This window comes from Salmo salar, chromosome ssa29, assembly GCF_905237065.1.
Source record: "Salmo salar chromosome ssa29, Ssal_v3.1, whole genome shotgun sequence".
Classification (NCBI taxonomy): domain Eukaryota; kingdom Metazoa; phylum Chordata; class Actinopteri; order Salmoniformes; family Salmonidae; genus Salmo; species Salmo salar.
Genome location: NC_059470.1, coordinates 22461029 through 22480697, shown reverse-complemented (window position 1 = coordinate 22480697; position 19669 = coordinate 22461029). Strand labels below are relative to the sequence as shown.

At 46.9% G+C, this 19669-nt stretch overlaps 1 protein-coding gene across 3 annotated transcripts in view; it reads left to right on the top strand.

Moving 5' to 3' along the window:
* The window catches only part of scn5lab (sodium channel, voltage gated, type V-like, alpha b), a 196745-nt gene that overhangs the window by 73274 nt on the left and 103802 nt on the right, over window positions 1–19669 (top strand). For 2 of the 3 annotated variants that reach the window (XM_014181333.2, XM_045710742.1), the window contains 5 exons: window positions 10365–10506; window positions 10763–10960; window positions 12581–12766; window positions 14919–15257; window positions 18600–18720. In XM_014181333.2, coding sequence (XP_014036808.1) covers window positions 10365–10506; window positions 10763–10960; window positions 12581–12766; window positions 14919–15257; window positions 18600–18720 — 986 coding nt within the window. The remainder of the gene's footprint in view (window positions 1–10364; window positions 10507–10762; window positions 10961–12580; window positions 12767–14918; window positions 15258–18599; window positions 18721–19669) is intronic. The other variant, XM_014181334.2, reaches the window with a different exon arrangement.

Below are 19669 nucleotides of genomic sequence, written 5' to 3'. Positions count from 1 at the left end.
AATAGTCTGGGGCTGTTTTTTATGGTTCGGGCTAGGCCCCTTAGTTCCAGTGAAGAGAAATCTTAACATTACAGCATACAATGATATTCTAGATGATTCTGTGTTTCCAACTTTGTGGCAACAGTTTGGGGAAGGCCCTTTCCTGTTTCAGCATGACAATGCCCCCATGCACAAAACGAGGTCCATACAGAAATGTTTTGTCGAGATCGGTGTGGAAGAACCTGACTGGCCTGCAGAGAACCCAGACCTCAACCCCGTCGAACACTATGAGCCAGGCTTAATCGCCTAAAGTTCCAACATCTAGTGGAATGCCTTGCCAGAAGAGTGGAGGCTGTTATAGCAGCAAAGGGGGGAACAACTCCATATTAATGCCCATAATTTTGGAATGAGATATTCGATGAGCAGGTGTCCACATACTTTTGGTCATGTAGTGTATATAATATATGTTATTTTTCTGTTGAGATGAACTGAGATGAAATGTTAAACGCTATTTGTGAGCTTGTATTGACACAACACCCTTTATGATAAATACATGGCAGACAATGGTATTTGTTTGTCTCTGTGGTGTTTATTTACTGGTCTGGCTACCTGTGTCTCATAGTGTCAATAAATGTCTGTAGAAATCAATGCTCCCATAGGCTCGTCTCACATTCAGCTGGTCACTGGCTGTCACTCACTGGAACCTTTTGCTGTCAATCAAAATGGACATGGATCTGGGCCAATATTTATCAAACTTCTGAGAAAAAAATGCTTGATGACTAGTTCCGTAGAACTACTACTTTAGAAATCAAGGGACAAAATGCATCAAAGCGAATCCTGTCCCTTATCAAACTGAAAAAAATAAACATTCTATTTAATATCCCTTCCAAGACAAAATCTCTGTCATAGATTGGCACATACATTTAGGCTGGTTTCACTCAGTACAAATACAATTGACATGAGCAGTTATATCTGGCATTCCAAATGGGGGTGTAGGGGTGTGTGTGTGTGGGGGGTGGAGAGGCAGCGGGAGGGGGGCTAGTGGGTTTGCCCCTCCACTTTAGTCACATTTGATCCTTTTTAAGCTTTTTGGCTTCACTCTAATGGCTTTGTTAATGGCTACCCTGACTGCAAAGTGAAGATTATTGCCTCTCACTTACGATCCACCTTTTTGCTCTCCCCCACCCTAGGCTCTCTGTATGTGCCATGTTCTTAACTCCTTTTATTTTTCTGACTCCAGTTCTACTTGATGAGTCATCAAATTGAATGTAACAGCTCGCTAATTGCATTTATATCAAGTGCGAGTTGAAGGGCCTTTATTTTTGTCGATACTAATGCTGGCTAGCTTTGCTGTTAACATTTTTTCGAATGACATTATCACTGGCCTATATCGTTAGGGTGGCGATTCAGAGCAACTTCACAGAATACTTTAAGATAGTCCAAGGGTATGCTAACAATTGCGCCGTTATTGCCCAGTTATGATACCAGCTGAAGGACTCCTTTGATGATTTGGTCTTTTCTTAGAACTGTAAATATTCTTATTATAAAAACCCATCAGTGAAGCATGTATTACACTGCTAATTACAGAGTGTAAAATGATGTTCATTAACATAGGAGATAGTATAAATAAACTGTAAGTAGGATGTATTTTAGATGCTTTAAATGTTACATGAGTATGTCCGCCTCCTATTATTTGACCCGGTTCACCTCAAAATAGCCCATTGGAAACAGAATAGTAATAGTCATCTGATGCTTGATTGTTTGTTTGTTTCTCCAGACCTTTTACATTATTGCTAATTGACCTAAGAGAACTCAAAAATCTATGAAATAATTATGCAAGGAAATGCATGAATAAATGTAAATGCATGAATAACATAGGAAATATTGTATGGCATTTGAACCTAATCAGACAATCCGTCCTAATCTACACAAGCTACACTGGAAACAAGAAAAGGCATAAAATACCACACAAATCATGACAAACCAATCATATTACCAGCCTCAACTGAACTCATCCAATCCCTGAGAGACCAATCCACATCCTCAGGAGAGGTCACACAAAACAATCTCCATGGGATACAACATCCTGGATACTGTTGCTATAGAAATGTTAAGTACTTTCATTCTGATAGACCTCAGTCCTAGAACTCTCTAATATTAGGCTAACTGGTTGTAACATCAACTTTTGTTTTTCTTAATGGTTTAGGATGAAGAAATAATGTTTTTGTGAGATGAGAGGGCCTAGCATTATGGATGCCTTGAGCAGATAGACATGTAATTCAGAAAAAAAATTCAACTTTAATTTCCAGTGAATATTGTAATTTTGTTAAAACACTTCTTATGGAGTGACAAAATACATATCCAAACTATTCATTTTCATTCTTGACGTACACATTGCGAACATCATTATTTCCAGTGTAGTTCTCCTTTCTTGCTGATTGTCATCCTCTTTTGCTGATGTGTTCACTCTGCCTGTATCAGTGCCTGAGGAGGAAGCGTGGTTGTGTAAGAGCTAAAGCCTATTGCAGAGTTCTTCATCACGATCCGGTTCGTACAGCAAACAGAAGAAAATGGACTAAAACAGGGAGGGACAACCTCGATTTGACCAATAAGAAACACGCATTTACATTTTCCACCTCAAAATTTTCAAAAATATTTTCCTTGGCAAGCTTTAATGAAGGACTCAGCCTGGCTATTCCTAGCCTGTGGTTGGTCACTCGGTGAAGCAGCCTGGGCAGAATCATGGATCATATTCACTAGGGCACACAATAGTAAACTAAAATGAACATTTCTTGTTGGACACTTCTAGGTAGTCCCTCCCTGTTTCAGTTAGTTTTCTTCCATTTGGTGCTTAAAGAACACTGACTTGGTAAACCTGGGCATAAATCTGAGCAGTGAGAACATCAGGTCTAGGAGGGCACCTTCCTCTCCCCGCCAGGCTTTGAAGCCTTCCCCGCCAGGCTTTGTTGTTTCACAGGGTGGAAGGGTTGGAAGGGGTGACTCAACTCACAGCCAAGCCAATGTTCCCTCCACAAAGTGACCGTAGGGAACACTCCCCTGCTCCCACTTCTGTTCACTTTTATGTTGTATCCTATCAACTATTGGAGCGCATCTGTGGCTGGGATAAGAGGGAGAGGGATGGGGGCGAGGGGGGGGGGTCATGTCTGATCTGATGAACACACATCAGAACTGTTGTTTGTCACATGGGCCATGTACTCAGATATAGCGATCTGATGTTTCAATTAATCCTCTCCAGCTGATTTGATACTTTTAACAACCTACTATTACCACGTATTCCAAGTACACCACCAACACTGTTTTGCTGCTGCCAATCTGTTTGGCCTCTCTTTTTCTCTGTACTGTTGTCAGTGGAGTACTGATGCTTCCTTGACAGTTTCCAAGGTATTAGGTCTACAGTATAGACCCAACTGTACATCACAGCTAACTTTTCAACAGTGTGTTGTGATGAACCGTCAGGTAGTCACTATCCTCACAGGGGTATAGTTCATCATCCACCAATCCTCCCACAACCCACCCGCACCTTCCCAGATCCTCCTAAAGGGATAGTTACCGGGGCTCACTGCTGGTGCCAAAAATAGCTCCATGTCAGAATGACCAGTGCCCTGGCGAGAGATAGGATAGCGGTCGATCGCACCCCCAGCTGCTGGAGTGCTGAGAGAAAGCAGTTACTCTGACAGATACTCTCAGTGACTCCTCTGTGTCAGGGTTCATCTCTCTCTCTCTCTCTCTCTCTCTCTCTCTCTCTCTCTCTCTCTCTCTCTCTCTCTCTCTCTCTCTCTCTCTCTCTCTCTCTCTCTCTCTCTCTCTCTCTCTCTCTCTCTCTCTCTCTCTCTCTCTCTCTCTCTCTCTCTCTCTCTCTCTCTCTCTCTCTCTCTCTCTCTCTCTCTCTCTCTCTCTCTCTCTCTCTCACAACAATACAACACGTTACTCATCATAACACAAACCGCAGGTGGGGTTATGATTGCTTGTGTCCTATAAAAGTGATCTGATTCTGTGGATGTTTTATGTTTGGGGCTCAACAACAGCTACATTTGTGTGACTGCTGTAGTGACACTTTCTGTGCAGTCCAATTAGACATAGGGTGAGAGCATTCATTTACCAAACTTGGTACTTTTAATTACAGTGTGAGGCGCTGTTAAGTTATAGCAATCCCAGGCACACTTTCCTGGTTTTCCTGAAAGATCACAAGAATTTATGCCCCTAGAAAAATAACAAAACATTATTCAGCTACCATATTTTGGTGGGTTACTATGGACGTGTACATGCACCCATGATAAACATTTACAGAAAACACAAAAAGGGTGTACTTAGAATTGGAAATCTAGGAAATGCATCTTAAAAACAATGCTAAATAATATTCTGCAGTTCAGACATGTCATGCCACCGTATGGGAATTGTGTGTGTGGTGGGTTTGAGGCCTCCCGTTAGCGGTCTCCCGGGGGTCTGAAGTGGGGCATGTCCATTGACACGTCCTCCAGATACACAGCGAGGTGTCTGGTGGGTGATAGCGTCCATCACCCCACACCCTCACACCCTCCCTCCGCATGCCGCGGCCACGGCCAAGGCCGCTGACAGACAGGTGTTGCCTGGCCGGGCAAGCAGGCTGCGGGTGTGGTGGGCATTGCAGGGATAGGTGAAGGGCTGGGGTGGTGTGAAGGGGAGAGTGACTGGCGTGATAGCAGGTTGGTGGCATCACGTCCTTTCAACTCCCCTGCCTCGCTCTTCCTGACGCCCACACGTTTCACCCCAGCTCCCCTAACCCGATCCGCGTCTGAAGAAGCCGGGGGTCGGTGTGACTCACCTTTTTGTCACAAGAAAATGGGGGTGGTTTCTAACGTGGGGTGGCATGCAGTGGCATTGCTCTGAACTGACGTCACACTCGCTGGCTCTTAAACTGTTTCTTACACAGTTAGTCATGGAAATGTGTATAAACCAGTTCCACTATGTAATGTACATTTGAAGAACAATCACAAAATACTCTGATAAGCTTATAAACTGTAAATTACATCCGTGATATTTCAGCTTATTGAATTAGTATTATCTGTACCACACGACGGGGATGACTGTGTCACGACTTCCGCCGAAGTCGGTCCCTCTCCTTGTTCGGGCGGCGTTCGGCGGTCGACGTCACCGGCCTTCTAGCCATCGCCGATCCACTTTTCATTTTCCATTTGTTTTGTCTTTGTTTTACACATCTGGTTTCAATTCCCCAATCACATGTTCATTATTTAACCCTTTGTTTTCCCCATGGTTTTTGTGAGTGATTGTTTTATTGTAAGTTCGGCCCGATGTTTGTGGGCTTGATATTACTTCATGTATTTGGAAATTTTGAGCAAAGTTCATTGTGTTACTCATCTCTGCTGTCCTGTGCCTGACTCCTCTGCACCAGCTACACCCAGAACCTTACAGAATCACTCACCTGAAAATGGAGTCAGCAGGAGCAGACAACCCCCCTTTGGCGGTCGAGGAGCGCGTCCAGCAGCATGCGACCATGTTGCAACGTCTCGGCACCGCCATGGATCGCGTGCTGCAGATGATGGACCGATGGGAGAGAGGAGTTCTGCCAGAGCCTCCACCGGCACCACTACAACAGGCACCACAGTTCACCCTTCCTTCACCCGGTCCCAGTGGGATTCGGCTTGCGCTCCCGAGGGAGTATGATGGGACGGCTGCCGGATCCCAGGGGTTCCTACTCCAGCTGGAACTCTACCTGGCGACCGTCCACCTGGCTCCTTCCTTACGTGAGAGCATGTCCGCCCTCGTCTCCTGTCTCTCAGGGAAAGCCCTGGAGTGCGCCCACACCGTATGGGGGGAAGGAGAAGCGGTGTTGGACAATTACGCGGAATTCACCCGCCGCGGGTGAACGTTTGTTCCACTTGAGGCAGGGGACGAGGAGCGCACAGGACTTCCGGACCCTGGCCGCCAGCGCGGGATGGAACGACAGGGCCCTGATCGATCACTACCGGTGCAGTCTGCGCGAGGACGTCCGTCGGGAGTTGGCCTGCAGGGATACCACTCTTACGTTTGACCAGCTGGTGGACCTGTCCATCCGGCTGGATAACCAGCTGGCTACCCGCGGACATCCGGATTGGGGCCTGTCAGTTCCATCCCCCAGCACCACCGCTCCGACGCCCATGGAGCTGGGAGGTGCTGCACTTAGGGCGACCAGAGGAGGGGCTGTTCCCTGTACCATCTGTGGCCGCAGAGGGCACACTGCTGGTCGGTGCTGGGGAGGTTCTTCTGGGAGTCGAGGCGGCAGGCAGGGCACTCTCGTGTCACCCCAGGTGAGTCGGCACCTGTTTATACATTTTCCTGAGTTTTCCCCGCATTCCCCGCATAAGTTGCTCGTAGATTCAGGCGCAGCTGGGAATTTTATTGACAGAGCATTTGCCCATAATTTAGGGATCCCTATTGTTCCAGTGGATATGCTCTTCCCTGTGCACGCCCTAGATAGTCGACCATTAGGGTCAGGCTAATTAGGGAGGCTATGGAAACATGTGTCTCCGAATCCCTGGGGCAGGTGTACATTCGGCCCTCCACTTCACCTGCCTCTTCGAGCTTCTTTTTTGTGAAGAAGAAGGATGGAGGTCTGCGCCCATACATTGACTATCGAGGTATCAACCAAATCACTGTGAGGTACAGCTACCCGCTGCCTCTCATAGCCAGTGCGGTAGAGTCAATGCACGGGGTGCGCTTTTTCACAAAATTGGCTCTCAGGAGCGCTTACAACCTGGTGCGTATCTGGGAGGGGGACGAGTGGAAGACGGCATTTAGTACCACCTCAGGGCACTATGAGTACCTCGTTATGCCGTACGGGTTGATGAATGCTCCATCAGTCTTCCAGGCATTTGTAAACAAGATTTTCCGGGACCTGCACGGGCAGGGTGTAGTGGTGTATATCGATGATTTTCTGATATACTCCGCTACACACGCCGAGCATGTGTCCCTGGTGCGCAGGGTGCTTGGTTGACTGTTGGAGCATGACCTGTACGTCAAGACTGAGAAATGTCTGTTCTTCCAAGGCCCTGTTTACACACGTCTTCCGGCACTACGGGGTGCCTGAGGATATAGTGTCTGATCGAGGTCCCCAGATCACGTCAAGGGTCTGGAAGGCATTCATGGAACGTCTGGGGGTCTTGGTCAGCCTTATCTCGGGCTTTCACCCTAAGAGTAACGGGCAGGTGGACAGAGTAAACCAGGATGTGGGTAGGTTTCTGCGGTCATATTGCCAGGACCGGCCGGGGGAGTGGGCAGCATTCATCCCCTGGGCAGAGATGGCCCAAAACTCGCTCCGCCACTCCTCCACTAACCTCTCCCCCTTCCAGTGCGTACTGGGGTATCAGCCCGTTCTGGCACCTTGGCATCAGAGCCAGATTGAGGCTCCTGCGGTGGACGAATGGTTTAAGCGCTCGGAGGAGACCTGGGACGCCGCTCATGTGCACCTGCAACGGGCCGTGAGGCATCAGAAGGCGAGCGCCGATCGTCACCGCAGTGAGGCCCCGGTGTTCGCACCGGGGGACCGGGTGGGCACTATGAGTACCTCGTCATGCCGTACAGATTGATGAATGCTCCATCAGTCTTCCAGGCATTTGTAGACAAGATTTTCAGGGACCTGCACGGGCAGGGTGTAGTGGTGTATATCGATGACATTCTGATATACTCCACTACACGCGCCGAGCATGTGTCCTTGGTGCGCAGGGTACTTGGACGACTGTTGGAGCATGACCTGTACGTCAAGGCCGAGAAATGCTTGTTCTTTCAGCAGGCCGTCTCCTTCCTAGGGTATTGCATTTCCACATCAGGGGTGGAGATGGAGAGTGACCGCATTGCAGCCATGCGTAATTGGCCGACTCCCACCACGGTAAAGGAGGTGCAGCAATTTTTAGGGTTTGCCAATTACTACCGGAGATTTAGCCAGGGTTTTGGCCAGGTGGCTGCTCCCATTACCACACTGCTGAAGGGGGGGTCCTGTACGGTTGCAGTGGTCGGCTAAGGTGGACAGGGCTTTTGGGCAGCTAAGAGCTCTGTTTACTTCGGCTCCCGTGCTGGCCCATCTGTATCCCTCTTTGGCTTTCATAGTGGAGGTGGACGCGTCTGAGGCTGGGATAGGAGCTGTGCTCTCACAGCACTCGGGTACGCCACCGAAACTCCGCCCCTGTGCTTTCTTCTCGAAGAAGCTCAGCCTGGCGGAGCGTAACTATGATGTGGGGGACCGGGAGTTGTTGGCTGTGGTTTAAGCGTTGAAGGCGTGGAGACATTGGCTTGAGGGGGCTAAACACCCTTTCCTCATCTGGACTGACCACCGCAAGCAACCTGGAGTACATCCGGGCAGCGAGGAGACTGAATCCTCGTCAGGCAAGGTGGGCCATTTTCTTTACCCGTTTTGTGTTTACCCTGTCCTACAGACCAGGTTCCCAGAATATGAAGGCAGACGCACTTTCCCGGCTGTATGACACAGAGGAGCGGCCCATGGATTAGATTCCCATACTTCCGGCCTCCTGCCTGGTAGCGCCGGTCATGTGGGAGCTGGATGCGGACATTGAGCAGGCGTTGCGTACAGAGCCCGCTCCCCTCCAGTGTCCCTTCGGGCGTATGTACATTCCGTCTGCTGTCCGTGACCAGTTGATCTATTGTTCCCACACATCACCCTCCTCTGGTCATCCGGGGATCAGTCGGATGGTGCGCTGTCTGACTGGGAAGTACTGGTGTCCCACCTTGGCAAAGAACATGAGAGTTTATGTTTCCTCCTGCTCGGTGTGTGCCCAGTGTAAGGCTCCGAGACACCTGCCCAGAGGTAAGCTACATCCCTTACCCGTTCCACAACGACCTTGGTCACACCTGTCAGTGTATTTCCTAACCGATCTTCCTCTTTCACAGGGAAACACTACGATCCTGGTCGTTGTGGATTGTTTCTCTAAGTCCTGTTGTCTCCTCCCTCTGCCCGGTCTTCCTACGGCCCTACAGACTGCGGAAGCCCTGTTTACTCACATCTTCCGGCACTACGGGGTGCCTGAGGATATAGTTTCTGATCGGGGTCCCCAGTTCACGTCAAGAGTCTGGAAGGCGTTCATGGAACGTCTGGGGGTCTCGATCAGCCTCACCTCGGGTTTTCACCCCGAGAGTAACGGGCAGGTAGAGAGAGTCAACCAGGATGTGGGCAGGTTTCTGCGGTCCTATTGCCAGGACCGGCCGGGGGAGTGGGTGGTGTTCATGCCCTGGGCCGAGATGGCTCAGAACTCGCTTCGCCACTCCTCCACTAACCTCCCCCTTTCAGTGCGTATTGGGGTACCAGCCGGTTCTGGCGCCGTGGCATCAGGATCAGACCGAGGCTCCTGTGGTGGACGACTGGTTCAGGCGCGCGGAGGAGACATGGGAGGCCGCCCATGTTCACCACCAGTGAGCCGCGCTACGTCAAAAGACCAGCATGGACTGTCACCGCAGTGAGGCACCGGGGGACCGGGTCTGGCTCTCGACCCAAAACCTGCCCCTCTGCCTGCCCTGCTGGAAGCTGGGTCCGCGGTTTGTGGGGCCATTCAAAGTCCTGAGGAGGGTGAACGAGGTCTGTTACAGGTTACAGATTCCCTCTGATTACCGTATTAACCCCTCGTTCCATGTGTCTCTCCTCAGGCCGGTGGTGGCTGGTCCACTCCAGGAATCTGAGGTGCGGGAGGTTCCTCCGCCCCCTCTGGACATCGAGGGGGTCCCAGCGTACTCTGTTCGTTCCATCCTGGATTCGAGGCGTCGGGCAGAGGGCCTTCAGTACCTCTTGGAGTGGGAGGGGTACGGCCCGGAGGAGAGGTGCTGGGTTCCGGTTGCTGATGTTTTGGACCCCGAACTGCTGCGGAAGTTTCACCGTCACCGGCCGGATCACCCTGTGCCTTGCCTCCGGGTCGTCCCCGAGGCCGGTGTCGGCGCGCCGCTGGAGCCACGTGTCAAGGGGGGGGTACTGTCATCACTTCCGCCGAAGTCGGCTCCTCTCCTTGTTCGGGCGGCGTTCGGCGATCGACGTCACCGGCTTTCTAGCCATCGCCGCTCCATTTTTCATATTCCCATTTGTTTTGTCTTGTTCCATACACACCTGGTTTTCATTCCCTAATCACACTGAATGTGTTTAGTCCTCTGTTCCCCTCCATGTCTTTGTGTGAAATTGTTACGCGCCAGACTTTTGTTTATTGTTCCGTGTTTTGGGCACGTTCTATGTACTTCTGTGCTTTCGTTTGGACCGGAATTAAAAGTGCGCCTGTTAACTACACTCTGCTCTCCTGCACCTGACTTCGCCTCCAGTACACACCCGTAACACCTTGTTTCTGGACTAGGGCCAAACACGACATTTTCTTGATGTTTTCTTTCTGTTTTCGCAACAGGCATTGCCCAGACGGGTTTGAGTGTTTGAAGGCAGGAAGGAACCCTAACTATGGTTACACCAGCTTTGACAGCTTCGGTTGGGCGTTCCTCTCCCTCTTCCGGCTCATGACACAAGACTACTGGGAGAACCTCTATCACCAGGTCAGTATGGACACCAGGAAATGACAAGGTTCATTTCAAACAATTATCCACATACAGGTCATAGTCTGCAAGATCATTGGAAGAAAATAAGTCTATTTGTTTACAGTAATGTATTTAAGGTCTTGGAGGTCTTCTACAATCTTCCACAATCTTAAACCTAAGCTTAAACCAACATTAACTTGCAAAAATCAAACCCTCTGTCTTTTATAACATACTTTTTGCCGAACCATCCATCCATCGATCCATCCCTCCCCAGACTCTGCGGTCAGCAGGGAAGACCTACATGGTGTTCTTCGTGGTGGTCATCTTCCTGGGTTCCTTCTACCTGGTCAACCTGATCCTAGCTGTTGTGGCCATGGCCTACGAGGAGCAGAACCAGGCCACCATCCAGGAGGCCTGGCAGAAAGAGAAAGAGTTCCAGCTGGCCATGGAGCGCCTCAAGAGGGAAGCGCAGGTAAGACGCAAGGTTTTACGTCATGGAATTTAACCTCTATGGGCTAGGTGGGACGCAAGCGTCCCACCCGTGGTGCACTCCATCAACAGCAGGTGCATTTCAAGAGCGGCAAATTTGAATCCAAATAAATGTCAAAATTCAAATTTTTCAAACATACAACTATTTTACACCCTTTGAAAGATAAACATCTCCTTAATCTAACCACGTTTCACGATTTCAAAAAGGTTTTACGGCGAAAGCATAAATTTAGAGTATGTTAGGACAGTACATTTACAAGAGTTGTGTGTAATGTTTTGTCAATTCAAAGACAGGGTCACCAAAACCATAAAACCAGCTAAAATGATGCACTAACCTTTTACAATCTCCATCAGATGACACTCCTAGGACATTATGTTAGACAATGCATGCATTTTTAGTTCTATCAAGTTCATATTTATATCCAAAAACAGCGTTTTACTATGGCATTGATGTTGAGGAAATCGTTTCCCTCCAATAACCGGCAGTCAAGTCAGCACCACAAATTAAATAATTAAAATTAGAAAACATTGGTAAAATATTATATTGTCATTTAAAGAATTATAGATTTACATCTCTTGAACTCAATCAACTTGCCAGATTTAAAAATAACCTTACTGGGAAATCACACTTTGCAATAATCTGAGCACTGCGCCCAGAAAAATACGCGTTGCGATACAGACTCGCCGTCATGTTGGGGAGATCTAAAATCGAAAATACTATGTAAATAATCCATTACCTTTGATTCTCTTCATCAGATGTCACTTCCAGGTATCACAGGTCCATAACGAATGTAGTTTTGTTCAAAAAACTCATCATTTATGTCCAAAAATCTCCGTCTTGTTAGCACATGATCTAAGCCAGCCGGACTTCACTTCATGAACGAGGGGAAAAAATATATTTACGTTCGTTCAAACATGTCAAACGTTGTATAGCATAAATCATTAGGGCCTTTTTAACCAGAACATGAATAATATTCAAGGTGGACGAATGCATACTCTTTTATAACGTATTGGAACGAGGGTACCCAACATGAACTCGCGCGCCAGGTGTCTAATGGGCCATCATCGTTCCATGGCTCTTGTTCGGTCAGATCTCCCTCCAGAAGACTCAAAACACTTTGTAAAGGCTGGTGACATCTAGTGGAAGCAATAGGAAGTGCCAAAATATTCCTCAGCCCCTGTGTTTTTCAATGGCATAGGTTTAAAGGTAATACAACACATCAGGTATCCACTTCCTGTCAGAAAATGTCTCAGGGTTTTGCCTGCCAAATGAGTTCTGTTATACTCACAGACACCATTCAAACAGTTTTAGAAACTTTAGAGTGTTTTCTATCCATATATAATAAGTATATGCATATTCTAGTTACTGGGTAGGATTAGTAACCAGATTAAATCGGGTACATTTTTTTTATCCAGCCGTGCAAATACTGCACCCTAGCCCTAACAGGTTTTAAGCGTTGATGCTTTCGATATTGGGAATTTGGACCGTAGACATTTCTTTCAATTGGTTAGCTGGTATGGGAGTTTAGAACATTTTGAATGACACAGTATGCTGAAGAAGGACTATGCCTATTTGAGCTGACCCTTTGCATTTCCTCCTCAGAAAGCTCAGGATACAGAATCCTTGATGTCCCCGGAACTCTCCCCGGGCCTGGCTCTCCCTGACCACAAGGAGCTGCAGAGCAGGAGGAGAAGTCTGGAGGAACTGGTGGAGGAGGTAGAGAATGGGGGAGACGTGGAGAAGGGATACGTGAAGACGTTGAAGGTGGATACAGTGGATGGGGGCAGGGTGAATATCATAATAATGCATTCTTAATATATTCAAATTTCATCATGATGTTTCAACATGGATAAAATACCATGGATAAGTACAAACATTCTGAATCTAATAGTATGCTTTCAGGTTTTGTAAATAGGTACAGTACCAGTCCAAAGTTTGGACATACCTACTCATTCAAGGGTTTTTCTTTATTTCTACTATTTTCTACATTTTAGAATAATAGTGAAGACATCAAAACTATGAAATAACACATATGGAATCATGTAGTAACCAAAAAAGTGCTAAACAAATCAAAATATATTTGAGATTTTTCAAAGTAGCGACCCTTTGCCTTGATGACAGCTTTGCACACTCTTGGCATTCTCTCAACCAGCTTCTTGAGGTAGTCACCTGGAATGCTTTTCCAACCGTCTTGAAGGAGTTCCCACATATGCTGAGCACTTGTTGGCTGCATTTCCTTCACTCTGCAGTCCAACTCATCCCAAACCATCTCAATTGGGTTGAGGTCTGGTGATTGTGGAGGCCACGTCATCTGATGCAGCACTCCATCATTCTCGTTCTTGGTCAAATAGCCCTTACACAGCCTGGAGGTGTGTTTTGGGTCATTGTCCTGTTGAAAAATTCATTATAGTCCCATTAAGCGCAAACCAGGTGGGATGGCATATCGCTGCAGAATGCTGTGGTAGCCATGCTGGTTAAGTGTGCCTAGAATTCTTAAGAAATCACAGACAGTGTCACCAGCAAAGCACCCCCACACCATCACACCTCCTCCTCCATGTTTACGGTGGGAACCACACAGGCGGAGATCATCCATTCACCTACTCTGCGTCTCACAAAGACACAGCGGTTGGAACCAAAAATCTCAAATTTGGACTCATCAGACCAAAGGACAGATTCCCACCAGTCTAATGTCCATTGCTTGTGTTTCTTGGCCCAAGCAAGTCTCTTCTTCTTATTGGTGTCCTTTAGTAGTGGTTTCTTTGCAGCAATTTGACCTGATTCCTGCAGACTCCTCTGAACAGTTGATGCTGAGATGTGTCTGTTACTTGAACTCTGTGAAGCATTTATTTGGGCTGCAATCTGAGGGGCAGTTAACTGCCGATTTCTGAAGCTGGTAACTCTAATGAACTTATCCTCTGTAGCAGAGGTAACTCCGGATCTTCCTTTCCTGTGGCGGTCCTCATGAGAGCCAGTTTCATCATAACGCTTGATGGTTTTTGTGACTGCATTTGAAGAAACTTTCAAAGTTCTTGAAATTTTCCAGATTGACTTACCTTCATGTCTTAAAGTAATGACGGACTGTCGTTTCTCTTTGCTTATTTGAGCAGTTTTTTCCATAATATGGACTTGGTCTTTTACCAAATAGGGCTATCTTCCGTATACCAACCCTTTTTAAAAATGTTTTATTTAACTAGGAAAGTCAGTTAAGAACAAACTCTTATTTACAATGACAGCCTACCCTGGCCAAACCCTAACCCGGATTACGCTGGGCCAATTGCCCTAATGGACTGTATCACATGGCAGGTTGTGATACAGCCTAGAATCGAACCAGGGTCTGTAGTGACGCCTCTAGCACTGAGATGCAGTGCCTTAGACTGCTGTGCCACCCTACCTTGTCAGAACACAACTGATTGGCTCAAACGCATTAAGAAAGAAATTCTACAAATTAACTTTTAACAAGGCACACCTGTTAATTGAAATGCATTCCAGGTGACTACCTCATGAAGCTGGTTGAGAGAATGCCAAGAGTGTGCAAAGCTGTCATCAAGGCAAATGGTGGCTACTTTGAAGAATCTCAAATATAAAATATATTTTGATTTGTTTAACACTTTTTTGGTTACTACACTTTTCCATGTGTTATTTCATAGTTTTGATGTCTTCACTATTATTCTACAATGTAGAAAATAGTAAAAATAAAGAAAAACCCTTGAATGAGTAGGTGTGTCCAAACTTTTGACTGGTACTGTATATATATATTTTGGGATATATATTTTTCTCCCCTAGTACCGTTACCAGTCTGAAACTACTGAGATCAATGGCAATCCTAATTTGTGAAACGATTATCTGAATTCCAGGGTTTGAGTCAGGTATCTTACTCTTTTCGAACATAGGACTTCCCTACCATATAGCCCACTTAAACTTTTCTCCACTCCCTCGCCAGCCAACACATCCACTCCTCGTCCGCACCATCTCTACGCGTACCAGACGAGGCAGCAACGTCAGCATCTTCAGCTTCCGTCCCCGGAACAAAGACTCGGAGGGTGACTTCGCCGACGACGAGTTCAGCATCCATGGGGACAATGAGGGAACACACAGTCGTACTGGGTCCCTGGTGATCCCATGGAGCACCAGACGCAGGCCCAGTACCTACAGCACAGGCAGCCGGGGTTCCCAGGTCTTCCTCAACGTCAATGGGAAGCTGTTCGTGGCCACGGACCAGAACGGGGTCGCCCCACAGGGGCTCCCAGCCTGCACCATGGAGAAGGTCAAGGAGGAGAGTGTGAGCACTGGGTTTCTGAGTTGAGTGTGTGGCTTTGCAAGCGTGTGTGTGTGTGTGTGCGTATGAGTCCGTGTGGGTGTGTGTCTGTGTGTGTGGTTGCATATGTGCATGCATCATGGGAAATCACCCTGTGGATAACTGGTGATACTACTGTGGCAAAAAGCTGTATCAAAGGAATGGCCCCAGCTCATATCCTGTAGAGTAGACTCAGGACTTAGTAGCCTCAGGCTGCCTGGAGTCACTGGCCAAGACCTCTGTGACCTGATACAGCCAACAGCTCCCTCTTCCCCGCTAGGCTACTCAACATTAACACAACACACTGTTTCATTTGCAGTTTCAAAACAGATGATTCATACTACCCCGCAGGGATGTTAGCAACTGTGTAGGAATGGAAAAGGGAAGAGCCTAAATGCATTTTCTCTAATACTCAATGGATCACTTGCCATGCTATCGTTGCCTTGTGTGTGTGTGTGTGTGTGTCTGTGTGTCTGTCTGTCTGTCTGTCTGTCTGTCTGTCTGTCTGTCTGTCTGTCTGTCTGTCTGTCTGTCTGTCTGTCTGTCTGTCTGTCTGTCTGTCTGTCTGTCTGTCTGTCTGTCTGTCTGTCTGTCTGTCTGTCTGTCTGTCTGTCTGTCTGTCTGTCTGTCTGTCTGTCTGTCTGTCTGTCTGAATAAAGAACATGATGCTCCTCTCTCCCAGGAAACAGACTGCTCTCAGAACAGCATGCTTGTCAATGCACTCCAATGATCCTATCTCTATTACTCTCTCCCAGGAAACAGACTGCTCTCAGAACAGACTGCTTGTCAGTGCACTCCAATGATCCTATCTCTATTACTCTCTCCCAGGAAACAGACTGCTCTCAGAACAGCATGGTTGTCAGTGCACTCCAATGATCCTATCGCTATTACTGATCCTTCTTGATATCTCTTGTTCATTCTCTCTCTCTCTCACACACACACACACACACACACACACACACACACTCATGTAAGCACGCACGCACACACACAGCTAGCAGAAGTGTGTCATGTAAACAAATTATGAAAAAGAAAGCTACAAATCTAAAGAATTTGACTAACAGGTTTGTCTATTTACCACAATCAAAAAGAACAAGCACAGTTAATTTATAATCAGCGGTATTGTGCTCTGGAGGTCACTGCAATATCACACCCAAAGGACTGGCCAGGAAGGGCACTAAAACCAGTGTGTTGCTGCTAATACAGATGAATAGTGGTGGAAGGTTATTGAGAAGTGTGTGTGCACATGTTCGTGCGGGCCTGTGCGTGTGCGTGTGCGTGAGTGGCACAGACGCCAGGTTGTCTCAGAAACGCAACCATGGCAACGCACAGTAGCAACAGATGCTAAATGAATGTTGTTGCTGGTGGCGATGGTAGGGCCACAAAGGAGAGAAATGGTGAATGGTCTTGTGGTGGGTTCCCTACTTGCCAAACAGTGAGTGGGTGGTTTTATGTGAGATCTGACACTGGGGATGTGCGTCACTCATGCCTGCCAGCCCGACTACCTGGGAGACCAATGAGACGTTATGTAATCATAGAGGGAGGCTGATTTGTGTCAGGGAGGCTTTGATTGGACTACCTTTAACCCCTGTCATTCACACCACCATGGATACATACAGCTGGGAGGTAACTAGTTATAAGGATATCACATGGCTCTAGGGATGATGCGTGTGCGTGCGCACACGTATGTGTGTGCGCTTGCGTGCGTATGTGTTTGTGTGCGTGTGTGCGCGCGTGCACGTGTGCGTTTGTGTGCGTGTGGGTGTGTGTGTGTGTGTGTGTGTGCGTGCGTGTTTGTGTGTTTGTGCGTGTGCGTGTGTGTGCGCGTGTGTTTGCGTGCGTGCGTGTGTGCGTGTGTGTGTGTGTTTGTGTGAATGTCTTAGATAACTGTCACCACCCTGCCTCTATCCTGAATCATGTTCCAGCCATTGACCCAACATAAATTGAAAAGCCTGTCTGTGGACTCAATGTGAGATATGTGTGTGTTAGCATAGCCTTGCCTAAGTGACTGCTGTGTTCAACAGCATGTGTGTATGTTTGCTTGTGTGTGTGTGTGCGTGTGTGCGTGTGTGCGTGTGTGTGTGTGTGTGTGTGTGTGTGTGTGTGCGTGTGTGTTCGTCTCCATCAGCCTGTCCTCTGGGAGGCGGCTTGACTGACAACTGGTGTTTAAAAAATGGGAAATTTTGATGTGGAAATATTTATGGTCCTCTCTCCATGGCTGCTGTGTTTGTTTCATTGACTTATTAATCCCATTTTGTATGAGTAGTAGACATTGCTAAGCCTGCAGGGAGACAGACAGAGCTTTATGACATAAGATATGAGCGGTGCTTTACAATGTACCATATGAGCTATGTTTTTAGCCAATAGAGACATCCATTAGTATTATCTGGTTAGAGATTGTAATTCTCTATCTGTCATCTTTGAATTTGTCTTACTCGTGCCGTTTCCATGGTAATCGGACAAGACAAATTATTAAATGAAAAATTATAGAAGTATAAAAACATAACTGCAACATTTGTACTAGAAGTGTAGTATATTTCCTCAGAAGTGGTTTCCAAGCTAGAATAATGTTGTATTTAAATAAATGTACAATTAATAATATAGGTGAAATTATGTCCTGAAATGATTATGCAAAGACTAAACTGAAGGAGATACAAATCATGAGATATTTGTTTAAGCTGAAACCCAGACACATGACTCAGTCATTTCATAATCACTTGCTGAGAATATAGATTACATTTGACTGCATAGAATAATCTAAATATGGCTCACCAATATGGCTGCCTCTCCTCACCCACATGGCTGCCTCTCCTCAAGACTATTTCTGCCTCACCTCACCAATATGGCTGCCTCTCCTCACCCACATGGCTGCCTCTCCTCAAGACTATTTCTGCCTCACCTCACCAATATGGTTGCCTCTCCTCACCCACATGGCTGCCTCTCCTCAAGAATATTTCTGTCTCACCTCACCAATATGCCTGCCTCTCCTCACCAATATGGCTGCCTCTCCTCACCACTACAACAGTTCTCTTCTCCAATATGGCTGCCTCTAATGTCCAGTATGGCTGCCTCTCCTCACCAATGTGGCTGCCTCTCCTCACCACTACAACAGTTCTCTTCTCCAATATGGCTGCCTCTAATGTCCAGTATGGCTGCCTCTCCTCACCAATATGGCTGCCTCTCCTCACCACTACAACAGTTCTCTTCTCCAATATGGCTGCCTCTAATGTCCAGTATGGCTGCCTCTCCTCACCAATATGAACGCCTCCCCTCACCAATATGGCCGCCTCTCCCTTACCAATATGCCTACCATTCTGTCTCCTCCAGGGGCCAAACTCCAGCACTGAGTTGAGCACCATGCTACTGCCTCGCCCGGTGTCCAGAGAAGAGCACGTGCGGAGGGACCGAGCTCTGAGTGGGGCCAGCTATCTCACAGATGCCTTGGAGGGTAAGGGGCCTCTGTACCGGTGTTCATTTTGGCACTCATTTTATTATTTCGTCTAATTTTAGTCATTTTGACAAAAATATAGTTAAGTCACATTTTTTGTAATTTGAAGAAGTATTTAGTCTAGTTAATGTCAAAATCCCGAAAACAGTGGGCCATTTTAGTCAACTAAATGCCCTTTCATTTTAGTTACATTTGAGTCACATCACATTAACCTATAGTAAACATAAATTACTGACTTCAATGTGCACACAATACATAGCCTTGCCATACCAACATATTTTTCTTTATATCATCCTATCGCATCTCTTCCAAACAACCAAATAGGGAGAAGAGCACATTACTCTGCAGCAGATTAAAAAAATCACACCCATTGACATACTGTAGCTACAACATATAGTAATCAAAGTTCTGTCATAAGTAGTGGTCTGATAGGTTGCAGCAAACCAACTAGCTAGCATTATCAATCTGTTACAATCTGTTTTTACCTGAGCATATTCAGTATATTGGGATCTTTCAGATGTGTCTTGAGGCTGGTAGTATATTTCCCTGTCAACTTGTGGGTGCAAATGCTGTCTTCTCCCGTGGAAATGTGGCATTTGGTCTTGTTTGAATCAAAACGGTAAGTTAAATGGCTCGCCCCCTTTTCTACCGGGAGCTTGTACCAAAGGGAGAGTAGCCATCTTATTTGTATCAATGATTTGTTGCCACCAGATTGGAGAGGTGACTTGTGAATGACTTGGGCATGGTATTTATTTTCCAGCAATGACAGCATCGCAAAGTTGCAATGAGAAAGCCTTACAATTCTGCTAATGTCATGCATGCTTTTGATTGGTCCAAACAAATATCACTGAAAAGCTCTCAATCTCTCCAAAAACTCTTGTCCAGTCCACTTAGGAGTCAGATTTGAGTCACAGAGATAAGTTTGAGTTTCAGGTTTTAATGTCACATG